Source organism: Drosophila tropicalis, unplaced genomic scaffold, assembly GCF_018151085.1.
Source record: "Drosophila tropicalis isolate 14030-0801.00 unplaced genomic scaffold, ASM1815108v1 contig_859, whole genome shotgun sequence".
NCBI classification, from domain to species: Eukaryota; Metazoa; Arthropoda; class Insecta; order Diptera; family Drosophilidae; genus Drosophila; species Drosophila tropicalis.
The window spans coordinates 5,134,527-5,154,416 of NW_027173353.1; the positions used below are offsets into that span (position 1 = coordinate 5,134,527).

At 37.6% G+C, this 19,890-nt stretch overlaps 1 protein-coding gene across 1 annotated transcript; it reads left to right on the top strand.

The window, feature by feature from the left end:
- The first annotated feature begins 801 nt into the window (after positions 1-801).
- On the top strand, positions 802-19,651 carry alpha-Man-IIb (alpha-Mannosidase class II b). The gene is made up of 4 exons (XM_068296842.1): positions 802-1,317; positions 13,635-16,175; positions 17,338-17,881; positions 17,938-19,651. Exons 2-4 carry the CDS (start codon positions 13,748-13,750, stop codon positions 18,707-18,709), a joined length of 3,744 nt encoding a protein of 1,247 aa, XP_068152943.1. The 5' UTR covers positions 802-1,317; positions 13,635-13,747; the 3' UTR covers positions 18,710-19,651.
- Positions 19,652-19,890: the final 239 nt, after the last annotated feature.

Consider the following 19,890-nt stretch of genomic DNA (forward strand, 5'->3'; position numbering starts at 1 on the left):
TCTAAACTATATTTGTTCTATTAAATCAAGAAATATTGAAAACTCAACAATATTTTCGTTTGTTGAGAATAGTGCGAACAAAAGATTCAAAATGCCCGCGTATTCGAGTGTCCAAAATTCGGCATTTGGCAACACCATCTCAAAATTGAACAGCTTTTTTTAGCCGGAAACAGCTACTTTTAACTATAGTCCCGCCAAAAATATTAATTTTCTTTTGTTAATTACTCAAAAACTACGAAATAAATCGCCAAGGCGCACCTGAGGTCGTACTCGTGGAATTTTTCTCTTTCGTTTCATACCAAAATTATGTAGTTTAAGGGCGTTTTGGGCCCGAGTAGTAATAGTAAACATTTACCAAAACTGCTATTAGATTGTCGACGAATGTTCCTCAGTTTATAGATTTGCGCAATATATGTAGGTCGGCGCAAGCAGGATCTAGAATTTAAAAATATTAGTTCTTGTTTCTTATGGTTAATTTTGAATTTAACGTATCATATTTCATATTTTACTTTTTATTAAATTCGGTGGTGTTTTTTTAATTTTTAAAACATTTTCAAGACTTTAATAGTTGACAGACTGATACTTTGTCAATCAATCAGTATTTAAAAATCTTTATTCTGACAACTAAATCGAAATATTATATAAGCTAGAAATTAGCTGCATCTATTCTTAAATAAGCCAGATTTTTAGCTATCCGCATTTCTGAATTTTATCCGCAATCGCCCCTATTCGGCCAGATCTGGAGGAAAACAAGCCAAAACAGCAACGCTGACCGAAAGAGACACAAAAAAACTAAAAGTTGAATGGTTCGGTTGTGTGGGTGTGTGTCGGGTGTTTTTGATTTGATAATTTTCGAAAATTGTGCGCGTTAAATACAAAAATCAGACTAAATACAAAATAGTATAATAAAATATTAATAAAACTAAGCATTGTTGTTGTTCTATGCGGTCGTTTAAATGACGAGATTTTGAATATTCAAATATTTTGTAACAAAGTAACAGCAAAGAAGTGTTTAACTAGTGCATTAATAATTTACAGTTGTTTATTTTATTCGTTATTGATTGGCTTGTCGGTTTCTATTCACCAGTTACATGAACATTACATCGGGCGCTCATAATTTTTATATTGATTTTATTCAATTAAGATTAAATGCAATTTGTTATAAAGAAAAAGGAATCGAATTAACCTTCCTTATTTGCTAAATTTAAGAAGGAATTGTGTGACAACTTTTAATTAAGCAAAACGAACAAGTGAAGTGAAGTGCGAGTGAATGCAAGTGGAGGCGAAAGGACTCTTGGCCTAAGGATAAGGATTAAGGTACGAAAACACAGACATAAAAGTAAAAGAATCTTGCATCTGCGTAAATCAATAGAAATCATCCCGCTCCCCCCTTCTCACACTGTGTGCAGTGCTCAAAAACCGGATTTTGTTTGTCCACAGTGCGTCGGAGGAGGGATGAGGTAATGGTAGTTATGGTGGTGTTAATGCGTGTTTCGGAGACGGGGGTGGTTGCATATTATCGTTGCCCAATTTTGATTTCAAGCTAATCAAGAACAAAACAAAGAAGAGGAAACTGTGCAGACAAAGGGAGCGAGAGCCCGCACCTGAGAGTGTCAATTCCCCATCGCTGGCCAAAAATAAAAGCGCAAACTTAGAAAACAAATTGTTACAACATTGTGGTGGTGCCTCTCCTCTTGCCCTCCGGTTGAAAGTCTTGTTTCCTATAAATTATGCAGCTCATCTTTATTTAGCTCGTCTCCTCTGACTGCGCTTTCATTGAGATTCTTTTCATCTCGGTCTCCGTCTCCCTTTTCATCAACATCGTTGTCTTCCCTTCTTGCCCCAGCCAAAAGTTCTTTTCTTAAGTGTACAAACCCGTTTGCCTCCAATTCCAATCCCATGCAATTTTTTTATTTGTTGTTTAAATTGATTTTCTTCTCTCATACATATATCTCTTTCTTTCTCTGTGTGTGTGTGTTATTTGCCTTTGTTTCACTTTTCATTCGTGAGCTTTCATTTGGCCGTTTCACACACTGTTGTTGTTGCTGTTGGGGTCGTCTGTTTGCTCTTGAACCTCAATTTCTATTTTCTAAACCTTCTTTAGTGTATACTCTTAATGCACAAAGTAAACGGGTAATTAAGTTAGTTACTTAAGTTAGTTGGTCAAGAACTATGCCACAATGGAGAAATAATCTCAGTCTTTCAATTTAATTATAATTCTTCTTTTCCTTCTATTGGTATTCAAAGTACCCAGGGCAAGAGTATTTACAGATCGGTTAGAATTCGTGGTTGTAATCTATTTGTGTACATCTTACTACATGTTCGCATGCCTGTTATTAAGTTTGCTGTTATTTCTTTTTTAAGTTTGTATTTATTTTTTTGGTTTCTTTTTTTTTACGTTACTATGCATACTAAATAGGAGACAACTTATTTATGTACATGTGTTTGTATATGCATGTGCATACCTCATAGATTGCGTGTTAATCTTTCAGCGTTCTTTGGCCAGTTTGAATAGCCAAGAATATTTACAAAGAAGGCGGCTCCAGCAATTCCAGACAAATGTTAACCTTATAAATCAGCAGTTTTGTTTTTGGCTGAGATTCGGAAAGAATTTTCTTTCAAACAATAAAGAAAATCATACACTTGGGTGGCCTCATTTATGACTATTGTGTACAGTGAACACTCGCCTATTAGGTTATCAATACCACAAAGTCTTTTCTTGAACTTTAATTACAAATTTTAGGTGATTGAAGTTGCACGTCTTTTGCGGTCTGCCAGCAATTGTCCCCCCAAACGAGGTATCTACTTAATATGGTCATTCTTTTAGCGAGTGATCACTGTGTTTTGTTTTTATTTAACATCCATATGGATAATTAGCATAGCACCAATAACAAATTGACCAAAGTAGGTGATAAGCACAGTCTAATTGGTCAAATGTGTATACTAAATATAGAATAACGTTTTTAGCTAGCTGATAAGAGTTCGTAAATGGACATAGATTTCATTTGTTTTTCCCTCCAATTGGCAATCCGAATACTCTTTTTTAAGTGGTACATTTTATGCTCGAATTTTTGAATTTTGAATGCTAAATATTTGATAAATCTATAGTGATTATGGCATGTTAGAGCTTCCTCTTCTCTTAATTTGAAATTCCACAGTCTTGTGTTTCTTAAATTTACTAATACATACGAATACATACGCAATGATTTAGAATTTTTTGCCTTTTTGGATCAATAAAAGTTCCATGAAATGTTTAACCATAACAATTGATTAATATGTAATAAAACGTAATGACCCCAAATTGTGGCATGTTAATGTTTCCTATTCTCTGTTTGTATTTTTTTTGGCTTTGTCTGGCCAATGGGTTGAGCGTTTGGTCAAGTGGACAAGTGGCCAAGTCGGTTCATTGACTTGTTTCTGTGTATGTATGTATCCAAACCAAAACCAAAAGTGGAGACACGAATGGTGATGATGATGACGAAGGGAACAAAACCGCAACAGTTACAAACGACAATGTCACTTGCAGGCGAAAAAACAATAACAATAACCGCAAAAAACGACATAAAATACCTACAAAACAACAACAAAAACAAATAAGAGGAAAACTGAAACTAACTAAACGAAACGAGATTTCAATGCAGGAATTTCCATTTTCATTTCCATTTCCATTACCATTACAAATGCAACACAGAGTGGATGCTTTTGGCGATGGTTGGATGGATTTTGTCAACTGGCAACTGGAGGAGACTCTCCAAATGGGACTGGAACTGGGGAACCAGTAACTGGGGGGACTGGCAATTTGACAAACATTGCACGCACTCAACTGACGACTATAACCGACTTTTCTACCGTTACATTTACGTTTGAGTGCCAACTCAAATGTCGCTTTTGCCTCTCAAGTACCTTTTCGAATGCAATTGACCCAAGAGTAGTATATACAGGCAAAAGAACGAGGCCGATGCAGAGAGGACGGAGGAGGGAGGAAGAGAGAGGGTGGAGAGAAGGGATCTTTGGTCTCGACATCAAAATGCTGATGATGCTGCAGAAGTTTTGGACAAGTTGATTTGGCATCTTTGTGTGCCATCTTTTTTTCTTCTTTTAACTCTCAATTCAAACAAAAAAAAGAAGAAACCCAAACCATGGCAAGTGCAGCACATTTGGGGCACATCTGCCCCGTCTGCTACTTGACAACGTTTTGCATCGTTTATTCAACCAGAAGTCATTCCCGACGCCTCCATCATTGAATAAGCAGTGGCAAACGAAAGGGTATTTTGTTGAGGAGAGTATGATTAATCCTAAACAAAACAAATCAAACAAGTGTCAAAGTTTCAGAAAGCTTAAATAAATCTACAAATATTACGTAATCGGTACTGGAACTCAATATACCCAAATTGCTCGACTCATTTAGAAAAATGTTTTTAATGGAAATTACATTTTTACAATCGTCTTGAAGCTTATAGTAAACAAAAATTGTTTTTCAGTCAAGGCAAATTAATATAATACATAAAGATGGCTTTAAGTCGAGAAAAAGTCAAAACTAACATTATATACAAATTCTTACAAAAATCATTCAAAACCTCTTAAAATATATACTTATAGTAAGTGTATCTAAAGTTCTGTCTGTCTGCTTTTAATTAGTCTTCCTTTTACTTGCACTTAAGGTCGCTGGGCAACGTAATCATCATCATCGTCAACGTCATCATTATCATCATTGCCGTTGTCATCTTTCGCTGGCTTCGCATTTGCGTGGGCTTAACAACTTTTTCAAGGGCCTGTGCCAATTCTGGTGAATGTTCTCTTTTCTTCCTTCTGTTTCTATGTGTTTTCCGTTGTCTTCTTTCGCAATCAATAAACAACGACCTTTCCCCCCCATTTCTCTTCTACCCCTCGCTCTTGGCATACGACTAAAAGTTGCTTAAAGCTTCAGTTCTTTGTCTTTTGCACGACAACGTTTAAGTATTTTAGGGCTAAGCTGTTTGCCACTTCAGTCTCTTCCTCCTTCCTCCCCAAAAACCACTTGAGTTGCAACCTCGTTTGTGTTTAGGTTCATCCCTTTTTGTAACTTGCGATTTGTAGTTTTTTATCATTTTAGTCGGAGGCATTCACAAACAGTTAATTACGGAATTGAGGTAAAGATGTAGGCGAACTAGACGCACTCTCCAGTCTTGTAATTCACATTCAAAAGACACGGGCAGGCGCCACTTGTGGTTCGCAGATAAAATGGGTAAAGATTTCCACATTGTTGTCGCAGTTTTCCTTAAAACTTATAAGGGAACTTTTGGGCTATAATGTTCAAGAACTTTACCACATGAATAACATACAAGGAATCCAAATCTGTGGTAAAACCTATCTTAGTTTGGTCAGAACCGGTTGGTTATTCTTTTTTAAATCTTTAGACTATATTGGAATATTTTGCACTATTTTCAATAAATAACACTCACTTTTGAACTAAAATGATATTGTGCCATATTTTTATACCATACACCCATAGGGTGAAATGGTATATAAAAGTCGCCAAAATGTATGACACAGGCAGAAGGAAGCTTTTCCGACCATAAAGAATATATATTGTTGATCAGGATCAACAGCCGAGACGATCTAGACATGTCCGCCCGTCTGTCCGTATGAGCACGTACACAGATCTCAGAGACTATAAAAGCCTACGGTGGTAAAGTTTATTTCAAATTTTTTGCACGCCCCCTTCAGACCCCGAAATTTTAACGAATTCGATTTTCTTAAAGACTATAATAGCTAGAGACATCAAATTTGGTATTTGTAGTTAACAAATTTTTGCGAAAATAATTTATTATCTAAATAGTCAACAATTCAAACTAACTGTATACTCTTCTTTGATTAAAATATTTTCTAATAATATACAGAATTTTTAAAAACATTTAAAATTTGGTGTTCGAAAAGTCGAACAACGTCTAGTAAATAGTAGTTCTTATAAATGGCAATTTTTTACGCTGTCAGGTTTTGCTCTTCTCTTTAATAAATCAAGGCTTCAAAGGTTGAGGCCATAATTCTTCTTCTTAGTTAAGGATCTGTATTGTGATGAATATCCTATTGCACGAACAATCATTATTGTTGTCAAACACTTTGCGAAAACAACAAATTAACCAACTTTGACATGGTTGTAAAACAAAAGCTAATACAGAGGCGACCGACGACAGATTCGTATCTTTACTAGTGCAGCCACTAAAAATAAAAACCAAGCACAGTACGTTGAGATGAGAAAGAAGTGCAAACAGTGAAGAGAATACTCAAACACCTCCGCATTCCTTGTGCCCGTGTGTGTGTGTGAGTGTGTCGATGATGTTGACGGCGCCGACAAAGTGAAAAACCAAAACGAAAAGAATCAAAACAAAGCCCCAACCACAGACCTCCACAACGGGCTGCTTCTCTTATCCCCACTCTTAGTCCCTCTCTCTTTGCACTTGAATCAAAGTAGAAACAAACTCCCCCGAATGAGCAGCTGTATTTAAAGCCGAATGCACTACGACGACTCCAACAACGATGACGAGCGAGCGAGCGCGTTAAGGTTTTTGCTGGTTCCTCCAACAATGGTTTCGGCTGACAAAGCGGCGCACAGTTGTGTTTTAGTAACGAAACTGCCGCGCGCTGAGAGGGACTGACTAAGCTCCTGAATTCGCTCACACACACGCTCAGAAGTCCTGGACGCGAGTGGAAAAATCCCAAAAATAAGAAGAAAACCAAGTAAACGAACAGAGTGTAAGGGAGACAAAATAGAAATCAAAGTGAAAAGGTCTCGCTAGTTCTGTTTCTCTCTTCTGCGGGCGTTGTTTCTAATTACTTGTATCCTGGCAATGCAATTAAAGGATTCATTCCATTCATTAAGGAAACCCTTTCAGCACAACGTGCCGGAGTGTTGCATTGTTTCGTTAATTTCTATTCTCCCGTTCCGTAACGGTGTGTGAAATAAACGAAAAACTTTTCGCCCCCTCAGTCACCTAAACATTTTGCCGGATACGTGTCCTGGGTCCGGTGCCGTGTCCTTTAAGGACACACGGCCAGAAAATTGCATTGAAGCTATTTGTATGTAAGTTAACAGGAATTTTCATTGTCTCTCTCAGTAAGGGTTTTATTTAAAACTTTATTATTAATTTCTCGCCCCAGTTTGGTTGCCTGCCACATGCCACATGCCGCATGTTGTTGCTTTGCTATCGATTACCTCTAGAAGTGTATTTTTTGATTCGTGTGACTAAAATTAGAGTTCCTCTAGCATTTAATTGTCACACAAGACATTTAATACCTCGACTTCAGACATATGCTGTGTGTGTCTGTGTGTCTCATTTATTGGCTTGGCGTGCTGTCAATTTATACGGTGGCGCTTGTTTCCCTATCATGACATCATGCAATCAAAGCGATTTACCACACAAACTTTACTTGCACAATATTTGTACAATCATCAGAGATCAGTTTACCCAACTCCCGATCGATCCCCATGCCCCTCCTCCACCTCCCCCATACACATACACACAATTGTTGGCAACGACTAATGAGGCAGAACAAAAGCATAGCAAGAGGAAAAGAGGGACAATAAGTTGACCAAAACCTATGATGTGGCAAATGTTTTGATAGACTGCTACCATGGCAATTATTGGAGTTAGTAATGCTTATTTAGTTACACATTAGTGACTTATAAATAGACCAGAACGTCTACTACATACATATACATACATATGTACATATACATACATACATATACATATGTATTCCCAAAAATCTATGTTTGTTATGATTGTTAATGAACTGAATTCGGTCCAAGTGTAAGCAAAAATCTGTGGTAATCCAGCAAACAAGTTTTTACAGAAATACATATATTCGACTTATTGCTTCATTTATTCCTATAAATAACAATGAAAATAAATAGATTTAAATTAATTAATAAAAGGGAAGCCAAAGTTGGGGTAAAACCATTTCTTAATGAAATTTCATTTTGGGTCCACACAGCTAAACAGATGTGTTCTTCATAATTATGCCATGGTTGGTAACTGTAAACCTGTTCCACATCTATATATGTATATACATGTAGTATAACCAACCATAAACATTGTGTCTACTGCTTTCCCACTATTTAACTGCATGAAATTGAAACGAAAAAAAAAAACACATTTCATAATCAATGCAATAAGTGCTCCCATTGTTGTTGCTTATGTGGACTGCCCCAATACCCCTCAAGTCCCGTACATACATGTGTCTCAACGCAGAAAAATATGATATCTCTCTCTGTTTCTTTTCCGCCAACTGGAAAAGAGCTTTCCCTCCTCCCCCCTCCGCCATCATAGAGAAAAGAAAAACATTACTTAGTCCCACGTTCCAAATTTTTATGACCTGTCATTTGGAGCTTTATCAGCGTTTTTCGCCTTTATTATATTTGACACAGAGGGCAAAGAAGTAGTATTAATAACTTGTAGAAATATTGTTAATAAACAGAGCTACTAACTTGTAAGATTTAGTAGAAACTTATTACACACAAAGCTAAATAAGTTTATAAATTTTTCTGCTGAAAGTATTTATTCTTAAGTAAAAGAATAAATACATTTTAACCCTCAAATCAAGTCTCTATAAATTGTTAAAAGAGAGTCTACGCGAATCATAATTATTGTTATATGATTAAATGACAAATTAAAATACCGCAAATACTTATCACTCGACCGTCATTAAAGTAGAAAGAATCATAGACTTTCCATTTAATTAAACTCAATTTCATTAGCAGTTAAATGGTCGCAAATTAAGTACATGCAATTTCAATGAATTGACGATAAATTGTACTTCCACTTCCAAGTTAATGATTTTATCAAACGATAATGATAATAACTCTTAGTGCTTTATAATGAAGGCTAATAAGTAAAACCGCAAGACTTCAAGAGTATGGAAGGAAGAAAACTTTCACTATGGCAAAAACAATAGGCAAATGTTTCCCCAACTAGCTGAATAAATGTATGTACATGTAGAAATATGGTTTGACATATCCAATTTGGTTTGCTGACATTTAATCAACAATACGTGCGGGGTGGTGATGGTGGGAAGGGGGTGGTGCACTTCCATTCATTCTACTTTATTTGGCATCGCATTTTTTTATGGTCTATGATGCGTCTCTATGCTTCTACATGATTTGTGTGTGTGCAAATAAACTATCTGGTTGCTGGACTCGTTTTGTAATATGTTTTATCTAACGGCTACCAATGTTCTATGTTTGTCAAATACATACAACTATGATGCCGCCCGATCCAAGAGGGGTGGGGAAGTGTAACCAAATAGTATTTGCTCTACCAGTTGTTTAATGTGGGTGGCTTATGTCAATGGGGACGAGTGCTTTTCAGCTTTATTGCTTCTATCAACATAAAATTGCTATAAAATGCAATTATACTATAAACATATTTTGCCATCTGCTGCCCCAGCTAATGGAAAATTTACCAACTAACTAAATGAAAATCACACAAAACGAACTAACTTTGGCTGTGCTGAGATTTTTGACAAAATTTACATGAAAATATGACATTTTTCTCTAAGAAACTAAAGACTTTTCAATTGTTTTAAATTTGAAAGAGTTCGGTCCATGATTAACTAGAAATACTTTTTAATATTAAAACAAAGTAAGTTTTACATGGGCCTTATTTTGTTTACTATTCATTTTTCAAATATCCAAAAGGCAAATCAAGTTGGCATATTTTAAAACGGAACCGAGTCTAGACTTTCATTTTATTCAGACAAAATTAAAGTTGAAGTTACTTTTTTCTTTAAATTCTGTATTCCATATATAGGTTGGGTCCAGTTGTTGTTTTGTTTTTTTGTTAGTTGTTATATGCTGGCTTGTTTATTGCTCGGCTGCCTATGCTAATGGCCTAGGCTCAGCATATTATGGTTTTTATTTATGATTTGTTGTTGTGCCTTTTTGAGTTGTTCTTTTTTTTAGCCTCTGTTTTGCTGGCTTTGACGATATGTCGAGCACATGCCAAAACCCACACGCTCCACTGGCAGCTTAACCGTCGCATTACTCATGCTCATCTGCTCTAGAAAATTGCCCCAAACCAACATAGCGGCCATAGGGCGTTCTCTCTCCGTTATTTCATTTGGTGCTTCGCTAGTTTCCTTAATTAAAAGCGAAAAAAAGCTAGAAAAAACTTGAAACTCTTCCTCAAAATTTCCGGGAACTTGTTGTTGTGCTTTGTCACCTCTTGAAGTCAAGGAGAGAGGAGAGGGAGGGACTAAGAAGAGAGCGGACATTGAACCAGCTGCCATTCTGGTGTCAGAGTTGAAACTTCTTTCTTTCTTTTTTTCTCGTTTTCGGCAAACGTTGGGCAACTTCCTTCCGCACTGGCCAAAACAGAAAACAGTTTTAAAGCGTTCAAAACTTCTTGCCAACTGCAGCTGCAATTTCCGCGTCATTAATGCAAATTGTTGTGGCTTGGCCCAGAGACGCTTCTTGTGGTTCTTAAACGAGCCCAAGAGGGGCTCCCCCATAATTACTGACTGTCAATCTTATACTTGACTCTTTCCAAAAGGTGAACTTAAATTGAATTTTTCCTTCTCTTTATTGAAATATACTTGAAAAGTATTGTATTAGTGCGTTAATAGAAAACAAAAAAAGTTTACAATTGATTTAGACGGCTTTCAAAAAAGTTTTAGCAAAACTCGAACTGCTGTTTTTTTCTGTTGCGTTAGCATGTGAACTCTTTGTACAATCAAGACACAAACAAAGGAACAAGAACAACAACAACAACAAACATTGATCAATTTATTTTGGAGCTGCAGTACTTCATGACTTTGTTGCCAATGGAAAAGTTAACCGGAAGTTAACACATTTAGACAACGAAATATGAATACTCTATCGAAAATATTGTAAAAATGTTGTAATCCTTCTATATTTATCAAAGATTGTTTAGCAACAATAATTCTAAAAATAACAAGAATCAAAATTTATATATAAAGATTTTCTAGGGCAGGGAAATTGACTGCAGCTGCGTATTTGTTAATATAACATAATGGCTAAAATTATACAAAAATTTCCACATTTAGATATTGATAAAAAAAATATGAAAAAAAAACTTAAGCTTGAGGGTCGGCAAACTTTTGTGCTAAATAAATATAACCTTTTTGCTGGTGTAAGATCTGACAAGAACAGCCTGAAGTCGAGTCAGCTTAAAGTGTGGAACTTCCTGGGGGATTGAGCGGAAGGATAAGGCGAGAGACCCAAACATTTTGAGTTGGGGTTTGTTACGATGCCGGAATATAAAGCAAAGGCAAATCAAAGAGGCAAAACAGCAAAAATGAACCATGTCATGAAAGGAGGGAAACCCGACGACGATGTAGGCAACATGTCAAAAGACCAAACCGAGTCAGGTTCCTATGGGAACAGCTGCAGCAGCATTGTGAGATGTGGAGAGAACGTTTTGCGATGAAATCAAATTTGCCAAAAAAAAAAAAAAAAAAAAAAAGAAAGGAGAGAAACTTTTTGCGCAAATTTGTCGACAGCTGATGGAGCACAGCTCTTTCATTCAAATATTTAAAATTTAAATAATTTGTAAACTACATAAAGTGTTTCTGTCAAAAAAATGTTGTCACCTGGACTAAGGACAACGACTGACTGCTTGTTAGATATGTATGTATGTATGCATGCAAATCCCTTTACAGTGTATTTAACATCCGGAGGATATTAGAATGTTCTCTGAAGTCGGAAGCTAACGAATATTTTGACAAATTGCGGATGAAAAAAAAAAAACAATTTTAATTTTACCACAATCATTTTATCATTTTAGAAGTCAGCCAACTAGTCTAGCTCTAAAAGTCTCTGATATGTATCTTAATAGGTGCATGCATATCGATGCTGATCAAAAATATATATTCACTTCATGCAGTCGGAAAAGCTTCCTACTGCCTGTTTCATACATTTTGGCGACTTGGTAACCGTTTCAGAATTAATCAATCAAGGATCGGCAGCTTGGCTAGTTGTAAGAAAATAATGCCTGATAAAGTTTAAGGGTTTACTGTATTGCCTAATTGTGTATTTTTCTAAATAAGTGAAGCTATAGGATATAATTATTTGATTCTAATCGAATGGAGTGCAATTATCTAAAACAAATGAACATCTAATTTGGTCATAAAAGCTTCAATTTATTAATCTAAGCCCTCTATAGCATCTAAATTTGACTAGAATGAAACATGCAATCATTTGCAGGATTGATAGAAATTGTTAATATTTAAAATGCGATTTAATCGTTCTCTCCCTCTTCCTTGATTTGACTATGGCAATGGCGTGACTTTAAAATGTTGCCAGACAAATGTTTTTACATTTGAATCTGTCATGCAATGTGACTACCTCTTCCCCTCGCTTTGGATGGCTGTCCTAATGAATTTAGGCATTAGTTTCACTCTTTTTTCTCTCTGTGCGGTGTTGTGCGATGTAGGAAACACAAGCGGGAAAACGTTTTAAATTAGCATGCGAGCGTGTCGAGTAGAAGAGGAAAGAAAGAACGAGAGAATGAAGGGGTAGATATTTGCATGTGGCTTGCTTCTGGTGACAGGTGCGGGTATCGGGGTGTCACTTAATGGACCGCTGATTAGCATGCAAACTAAAGCCGCCGATTTCAGGGCTATATATGTACATACGCTAGGGGGAATCGGCTTCTCGTAATTGAAACATTTGAAAGGCTGGAGGAGAGGCTCCTCTTTTAAATTTATGCATAATGCTTGAAAATTATAATGAAATCGCTCTCAAAATGCAAGATATGGATATACATACATATATATGTGTATCTCACCCACTCACTTTATTCCTCTCTCACTATCCACGTTGTGCTAAACAAACACTTTCGCGTGCAAATTAAATAAATTACACTAAAATTGAATAATGCAACAAATAAATTTTACATTAAGCGTTAAATTTTCAATTGTTTGCTTACTTTCCCCCCCTCTCGTGAGTCTTGCTGGTGTAAATATGCACATAAAAGTTTCACATTTTCCCATTAAATTGTTTGCCTCATATAAATACATAGTATAAAGTACGCATACGCACTGTAGGACAGCTGAAGACTGCGAACTGGGAGTGGGTTGGGTGGTGTGGGTGGGTGGCATCGTGAATGGATAACAACTTTTTGCAAAACTATGCATTAATTTCATCATTTGCACAGGAAACTTTTCTGACAGCATGTGAAGAGTTTTTGATTGAGTTTTCGGTTTGTTCGCTTCGTTAGCTTGACTTGACTTTTTAACTTATAAATATACATACATGCATATCTATCAATGCATATATGTACACATACATACAAGTATTGGTTTATTTGTGCACAAAATTGCTGCGGAAGGACTTAATTTGACTTTAAAATGCAATATTGAACTTAACAAGCAAATATTTAAAGTCTAATGAAAATGAGCTTTAATTCTGAAAATATATTTTGTTGATTGTTTGGACAATTGAAACAGGTTAGTAGTAACACTCCTTTGAGTTCTCTTAATTGGAAAGGTCTTAGCGATTAGATTCGCTTATAATTTGTTTAATTCTTCGACGTTGACTAATCCTATTAGACTATACAAGACGGTATATAATATAATTTAACAGTGTATAGCTTGATCTAATTGTAATTATGTATTTTCAATTTGTTTTGTTGCAGATGTAGAACGAATTTCATTAGAAGATTCCAAGTAGGATAACCTAAAGATACCCAGTCCCGAACAATCGATCAGTTGCTGAAGGAGAAGAGTTGGCTCTGGGTCCTGGGTTGGGATGTCTTTCAAATTATTTCGACGCGGTTCGGCCCGCTGTATTGGACTGCTGTCGGCATTTGTGACCATCCTATTGTGCCTGTATTATATCTCAATTGGACAGCCCAATCCAGCGCCTGCTACGGAAGTGGGTTCAGCCACTGCAGCAGGTCGTGTTCAATTGCCCAATAGTCAATTTGGTGGCTTTGGTGGTGTGGGCGGCGTCGGTGCCACGCGTCAGCAGCAAGCCCATAAGCAGCAGCAGCACCTGTCAACATTTGCCAACCAGAAGAGATTGTCAGAGTTCCCCACGGCCAAGCAACAGGAACAGAGTATCCAAAACGAGGTGGAACATGATAATCCCGACTGGGGTGATAAATGTTATGTACTCCTGCAAAGCAATACGAATATTACTGCCACGGAGGAGCATAGCAAATTTGATTTCCAGCCAGAATGGATGCGCTCCAAAGAGTATTGGGATCGAGGGTTTGAGGAGCGATTTGAAAACCAAAAGAAAGATAAACAGCGACCACCGTTAAAGGTTATCGTGGTGCCACATTCTCACAACGATCCCGGATGGTTGAAGACATTTACAAATTACTTTCAATCGGATTCGCGACAGATTCTCAATTTGTTGGTCACCAAAATGCAGGAATACAAGGACATGACATTCATCTGGTCGGAGATTAGTTTTCTGCAATTGTGGTGGGATCAGGCCCATCCGACCAAGCAGAGAGCGTTGAAGCGTTTGATTAACTCCGGACGAATCGAAATCACTACCGGCGGTTGGGTAATGACGGACGAGGCCAATGTACACATCTATCCAATGTTGGATCAACTTATCGAAGGACATCAGTGGCTAAAGAATAACTTGAATGTTACACCGAAAGTGGGCTGGTCGATTGACCCCTTCGGGCATGGCAGTACAGTGCCGTATCTGCTTTCCGGTTCGAATTTTGAGGGAACCATCATCCAGAGGATACACTATGCGTGGAAACAATGGTTTGCTCGGCAGGAGAGCGGTGATTTTATCTGGACACCGTATTGGCGTACTCAAAAGGGTCACATGCTGACTCACAATATGCCCTTCGATATCTACTCCATCAAGGGCTCATGTGGCCCGCATCCGTTTATATGTTTGAACTTTGATTTTCGAAAAATTCCCGGCGAATACACCGAGTATTCGGTGAAAGCTCAGTTCATCACCGACGAAAATATCGAAGAGAAGGCTCAGCTTTTGCTAGAGCAATATGCTCGCACTGCTTCCCTCTTTCCACACAACGTGGCTCTGATTCCCGTGGGTGATGACTTCCGATACAACAAAGAACGCGAGGTGGAACAGCAATATACGAACTACAAGAAGTTAATCGATCACATTATGAACAACAAGCGATTATACAATGTGGACATTAAATTTGGTACACCAAGTGACTATTTTAAAGCCATACGCGAGCGCATGAAGGAGAGATCTCTTAGTTTTCCCTCCTTCAAGGGAGATTTCTTTGTCTACTCTGATATTTTCTCTGAGGGAAGACCAGCCTATTGGTCCGGTTACTTCACCACACGTCCATTTTATAAGCTTCTGAGCTCCGAATTGGAACACAATCTTCGCGCGGCTGAAATTCTATTCACCTTGGCCTATAATACAGCCCGCCAGGGTAGACATGAGAATGCCATCAAGGTATACGAAAAGAATTACGAGCACATTATCGTGGCTCGACGCAACTTGGGTCTCTTCCAGCATCACGATGCCATCACGGGCACTTCGAGGGCCTCCGTAATGCGTGACTATGCCATGCGACTGTTCGAGAGTATTCAGAGTATGGTAAAGATGCAGGAATCCTGCTTGGAATTGCTCCTGCAGAAAGATGCGCCTCATCAGCATGGTTTTTTGCTTAGCGAATTTGAGCGCGATTATTTTAATAGGATGCCTCGCAAGATGTCCATCCAGATGGTAAGTGCGGGTGATGAAACCACTGTTCCATCATCTGCCGGCAACGGAGCTGGAGAGCCAGTTGGCACCTTTGTCATCTACAATTCTCTGGCCCAAAAGCGTATGGAAATTATCACACTTCGAGTTCCGCAGCCCAATGTGAAAATTCTCAACGATTTGGGCGAGGAAATGAAACATATACAAATCAACCCAGTATGGAATATCACCGAGGAAGCCTATAATATGGGCTTTGGAGGTACTACAGGAACAGCTGGAAATATCCGAATCTCGACGCGACGCTATGAGGTGATGTTTGTGGCCGAGCTGGAGCCTCTATCTCTAACCACTTTCCGTGTCCATCCTGACGAGGTAAACTATAAGCGGAGCATTGCAACAGTTTACTGTGATGACTGTACGGAGACGAATACAGGTACAGGATCGACGTCTACTCCTGAACGTCCTGTCACGGCAAATGTCACTGCATTGCCAGATTTTGAAACGCGGGCCAAACCAGGGGGTGAGTAAATCAGATTTTGCTTATTTTTTTTATTTTTAAAAATAGTTCTCTTAACATTAATTGTTGGGTTTTAGAAACATATCTTCATAGCGTATGGTAGAAAACCTGTCATTTAATAGTTTTGTCACAATTTCATTACTTTTTTTGGCTGTTAATGGTTCAGCATCTTGGAATAGTTCCGCCCAGTTCTCATTGATCCATTCAGTGACCAGATTAATAAGATCTGTATTCTCTGAATCAATATTTTTCAAATCAATTATCCATCTTGAAGAATAGAAATTTATAAGCGATAACAATTTGTTTATCAATTCGATCATGCTGGAACTTACCGATCCCATTTGGCGTTTATAATCACTTTATAAACTTTTACATATCCTCGATTATCACGCACAAATGACATTTTTAATTTTATTCGAATGTTTTGCGTATCCAATGTGGAAAATCCCGAAAGCATAATGGGTATATTTAATATATTAACTTTGAACTTAAATTTGCTGGTTGTAATCGTACTAGGAATACTGATATATATCTCACTATCACCAGCACTTGGATCCTCTCCAAAACCTCGTACTTTGGTAACAGTTGAATTCTCAAGTCCTTTAACTAAAGTATAAAAAATATCACCCTCATACCAGATGGGTCTATTATGGTCGTCCTGTATAAAGCTGACAGTCGATACATTTATTAAACTCAGAGATGGCCATTTCAATGCCGGAATTCCTGTTTTGCCGTAATGTTTGATAACATAATTCATGCTCCTGGCTAAGCATTTTGTATCTCCATAGTGACATTTCTCGATATCAGTAGCTGTATATACATACAAACATCATACATATTATATTTAGTAAGGTAATAACAATTATGGAAATTCTATTGAATCGACTTACGTAATTGATTGGCAAAGGCCAACAATGTGTGAGAAACGAGAATTAGATAAACGCAAGTGTACACCATGATCTCCAATTGTTGACTGTCCACACTGAATTCGATTTCAAATGAATTGAATGAATGAATAGAAAAACAAAAAAATGTCGTGATCTAAAAACTAGTTTTTGCATCGACCTGCCTTGCATTTTATTTACTTTCTACTTAATAATCCTACTTAATGACATTCTAACTGTGAGTCAACTTAACCTTTTTAAAACAATTCCTCATATTTCAGGTGATATACAACTGGAGAACCCGCATATGCGGCTTCTGTTCGATGAGAAAAGCGGTTTCCTCAAGACCATCACGAGAAAGAATCAAAAGAAACAATTGCTCAAGCCAATGCAATGCAGTATTAAATTTGCCGCCTATCGCAGTGCTCAATTCCATTCTGGTGCATATCTATTTAAGACAGATCCCGAACAGAGCGAGGCCGAGAAAGATGTCCTTGAGCAATATACGGATGTCCGGATTATAATCACTTCTGGTCCCATTGCCAGCGATGTCACAGTGATCTATGGTCCATTCTTGGCCCATACGGTGCGCATTTTCAATACCCGCACCCATCTGGATACAGGAATTTATATTGAGAATGACATTGACTTTGAACCGCCACCCAAGAATCGTGAGACAGAGTTGTTTATGCGTCTAGTTACGAACATAGACAATATTGCTGCAACGCCACAGCAACGAGATGTGTTAAAAGAGGCTGCCGAAGCTGGCACTATGCCGGAGCTACCTGTTTTCTATAGCGATCAGAATGGCTTCCAATATCATGAGTAAGTCACTGTATAAATTTCTTACTCACTTTAACTAAATGACGCTTGTTTTGCAGACGCATTAAAGTACCCGCCATTGGAATTGAAGGCAACTACTTCCCCATTACATCTGGAGCCTTTATGCAGGATTCTCATCTGCGTCTTACGCTGCTGACCACCCATGCTCAGGGTGCAGCTAGTTATGAACCTGGCCAACTGGAGGTCATGTTAGATCGACGCACACTCTACGACGATTATCGTGGCATGGGCGAGGGTGTTGTGGATAGTCATCTAACCCGGCACAAGTTTTGGCTACTGGTGGAGGACATGCCAGCGGGACAGCATGAGGTCAAGCCACCGAACTACAAGATTCCCAGTTTACAAGCTCAGCATTTGGCCAATGGCTTGCGTTACCCGCCGAATATCTACTTCATTAGCAATTACGAACAGCCGCAGGCGGCATTGCACAGCCACGTGCGCCTTTTGCCCCAGGGACAGCTGCCCTGCGATGTTCACTTGACCACCCTGCGAACTCTGTCCGATCCAGAGTTGCAACTATTTCCGTCCGCTTCGGCTCTGCTGGTCTTGCATCGGCAGGGATTCGATTGTAGTGTGAGTGCTGGACATGAGTCGGACCTCTCCACTCTCTGCCCCTTGTCGGTCAAAGGTCTGGGCGCCGTCCAATTGGGCCAACTGCGTTTGGAGAGCATTGAAGCTACGAGTTTGACGGGACTACAAACAGAGCCGGATAAATCCCAGTCCCACTCGCGCCTTAAATCCCTCAGTCAGATCAGTTTGGAGCCCATGGAATTGCGCACTTTTAATCTCACGTTTCGCGGCGAATTGTAAAGCGATTCTATGACGCCCGACAAACGAAACCCCATCGAATTTTATTCGAATTTTGTTTTAAGTGGAATATTTATTGTATTTATTTTGAGCTTTTTCTTTTAGTTTTGTAAGCGCAAAGTGCAAAGTGAATTTTCTTAGCTTTACTTAGTTGCTCGTTTCCGTTTCTATCTCAATTAGTTACATATATTAAGTACAAACACATATGCTTGCAGACAGCAAACACGACTTAATGCAATAGCCATTCCATCCCATGTTTAGCCAATTTCTCCGCCACACCCACATCCACAAACACACACACACACACACCCACGAACACACCAAGATACACTTTGTACAATTATTTCTTCTGACATCCCACGGAAACTAGACGATTATACATATACCTAATATGATATGCAAATATTTAGACCTAAAGTAATATCCTTAGCTTGTTTTTTTCTTCTTATTTAAATAGCATGCAAATATTTAGACGCAAATATTTAGCCAGCAAATTAGATCAATTTACCTTTGTTTTTGAATATTTTTTAGACTGATTAGCCTAAAACGTTTTGCAAAAATTATATTAGAGTTTTCTTTATCGAACGGTTCTACTTCCAATTCCATTTTATATATGGTAATTGCGAACAAACCGTTTACATATTTATTCTCGTTCATAACCAATCTCAAAAAGTATGTAGTATAAGTTTAGGAGAAAAACAAAAACAGATAGCAAAAATAAAAAAGGTTAAGCCAAAAATTTATATATATATATATTATATGTTTCAAAGCAATTACACACTGTAAATAGTTAATCTCACAACAGCACGGTAAATTATAGCTCTAATATATAAATGTAATTCACCTTATTATTAAGGCATACAATTCTAGTGCTCTACCTTTACATATACATAAATATACCGGAATTAATCGAAAATAGTTACTACTTACGATAGACAGACAAAAGCCTCACATTTAAACCAAGCTAAATGAATATATATATATATATATGACGATAATATATTTATACATATAACTATAGGTTATGACAACTGATAACAAAGGCGTAAAGAAACACAAAAAAAGACATTGCAAAACTGGTTTTATGTAACGATTTTACAATTTTTTAGTTGAGTATTTATTTATAACAAATTAGAGTACATTTAATGAATTCAACATACATAATAAAGTATTAAATGAAACCA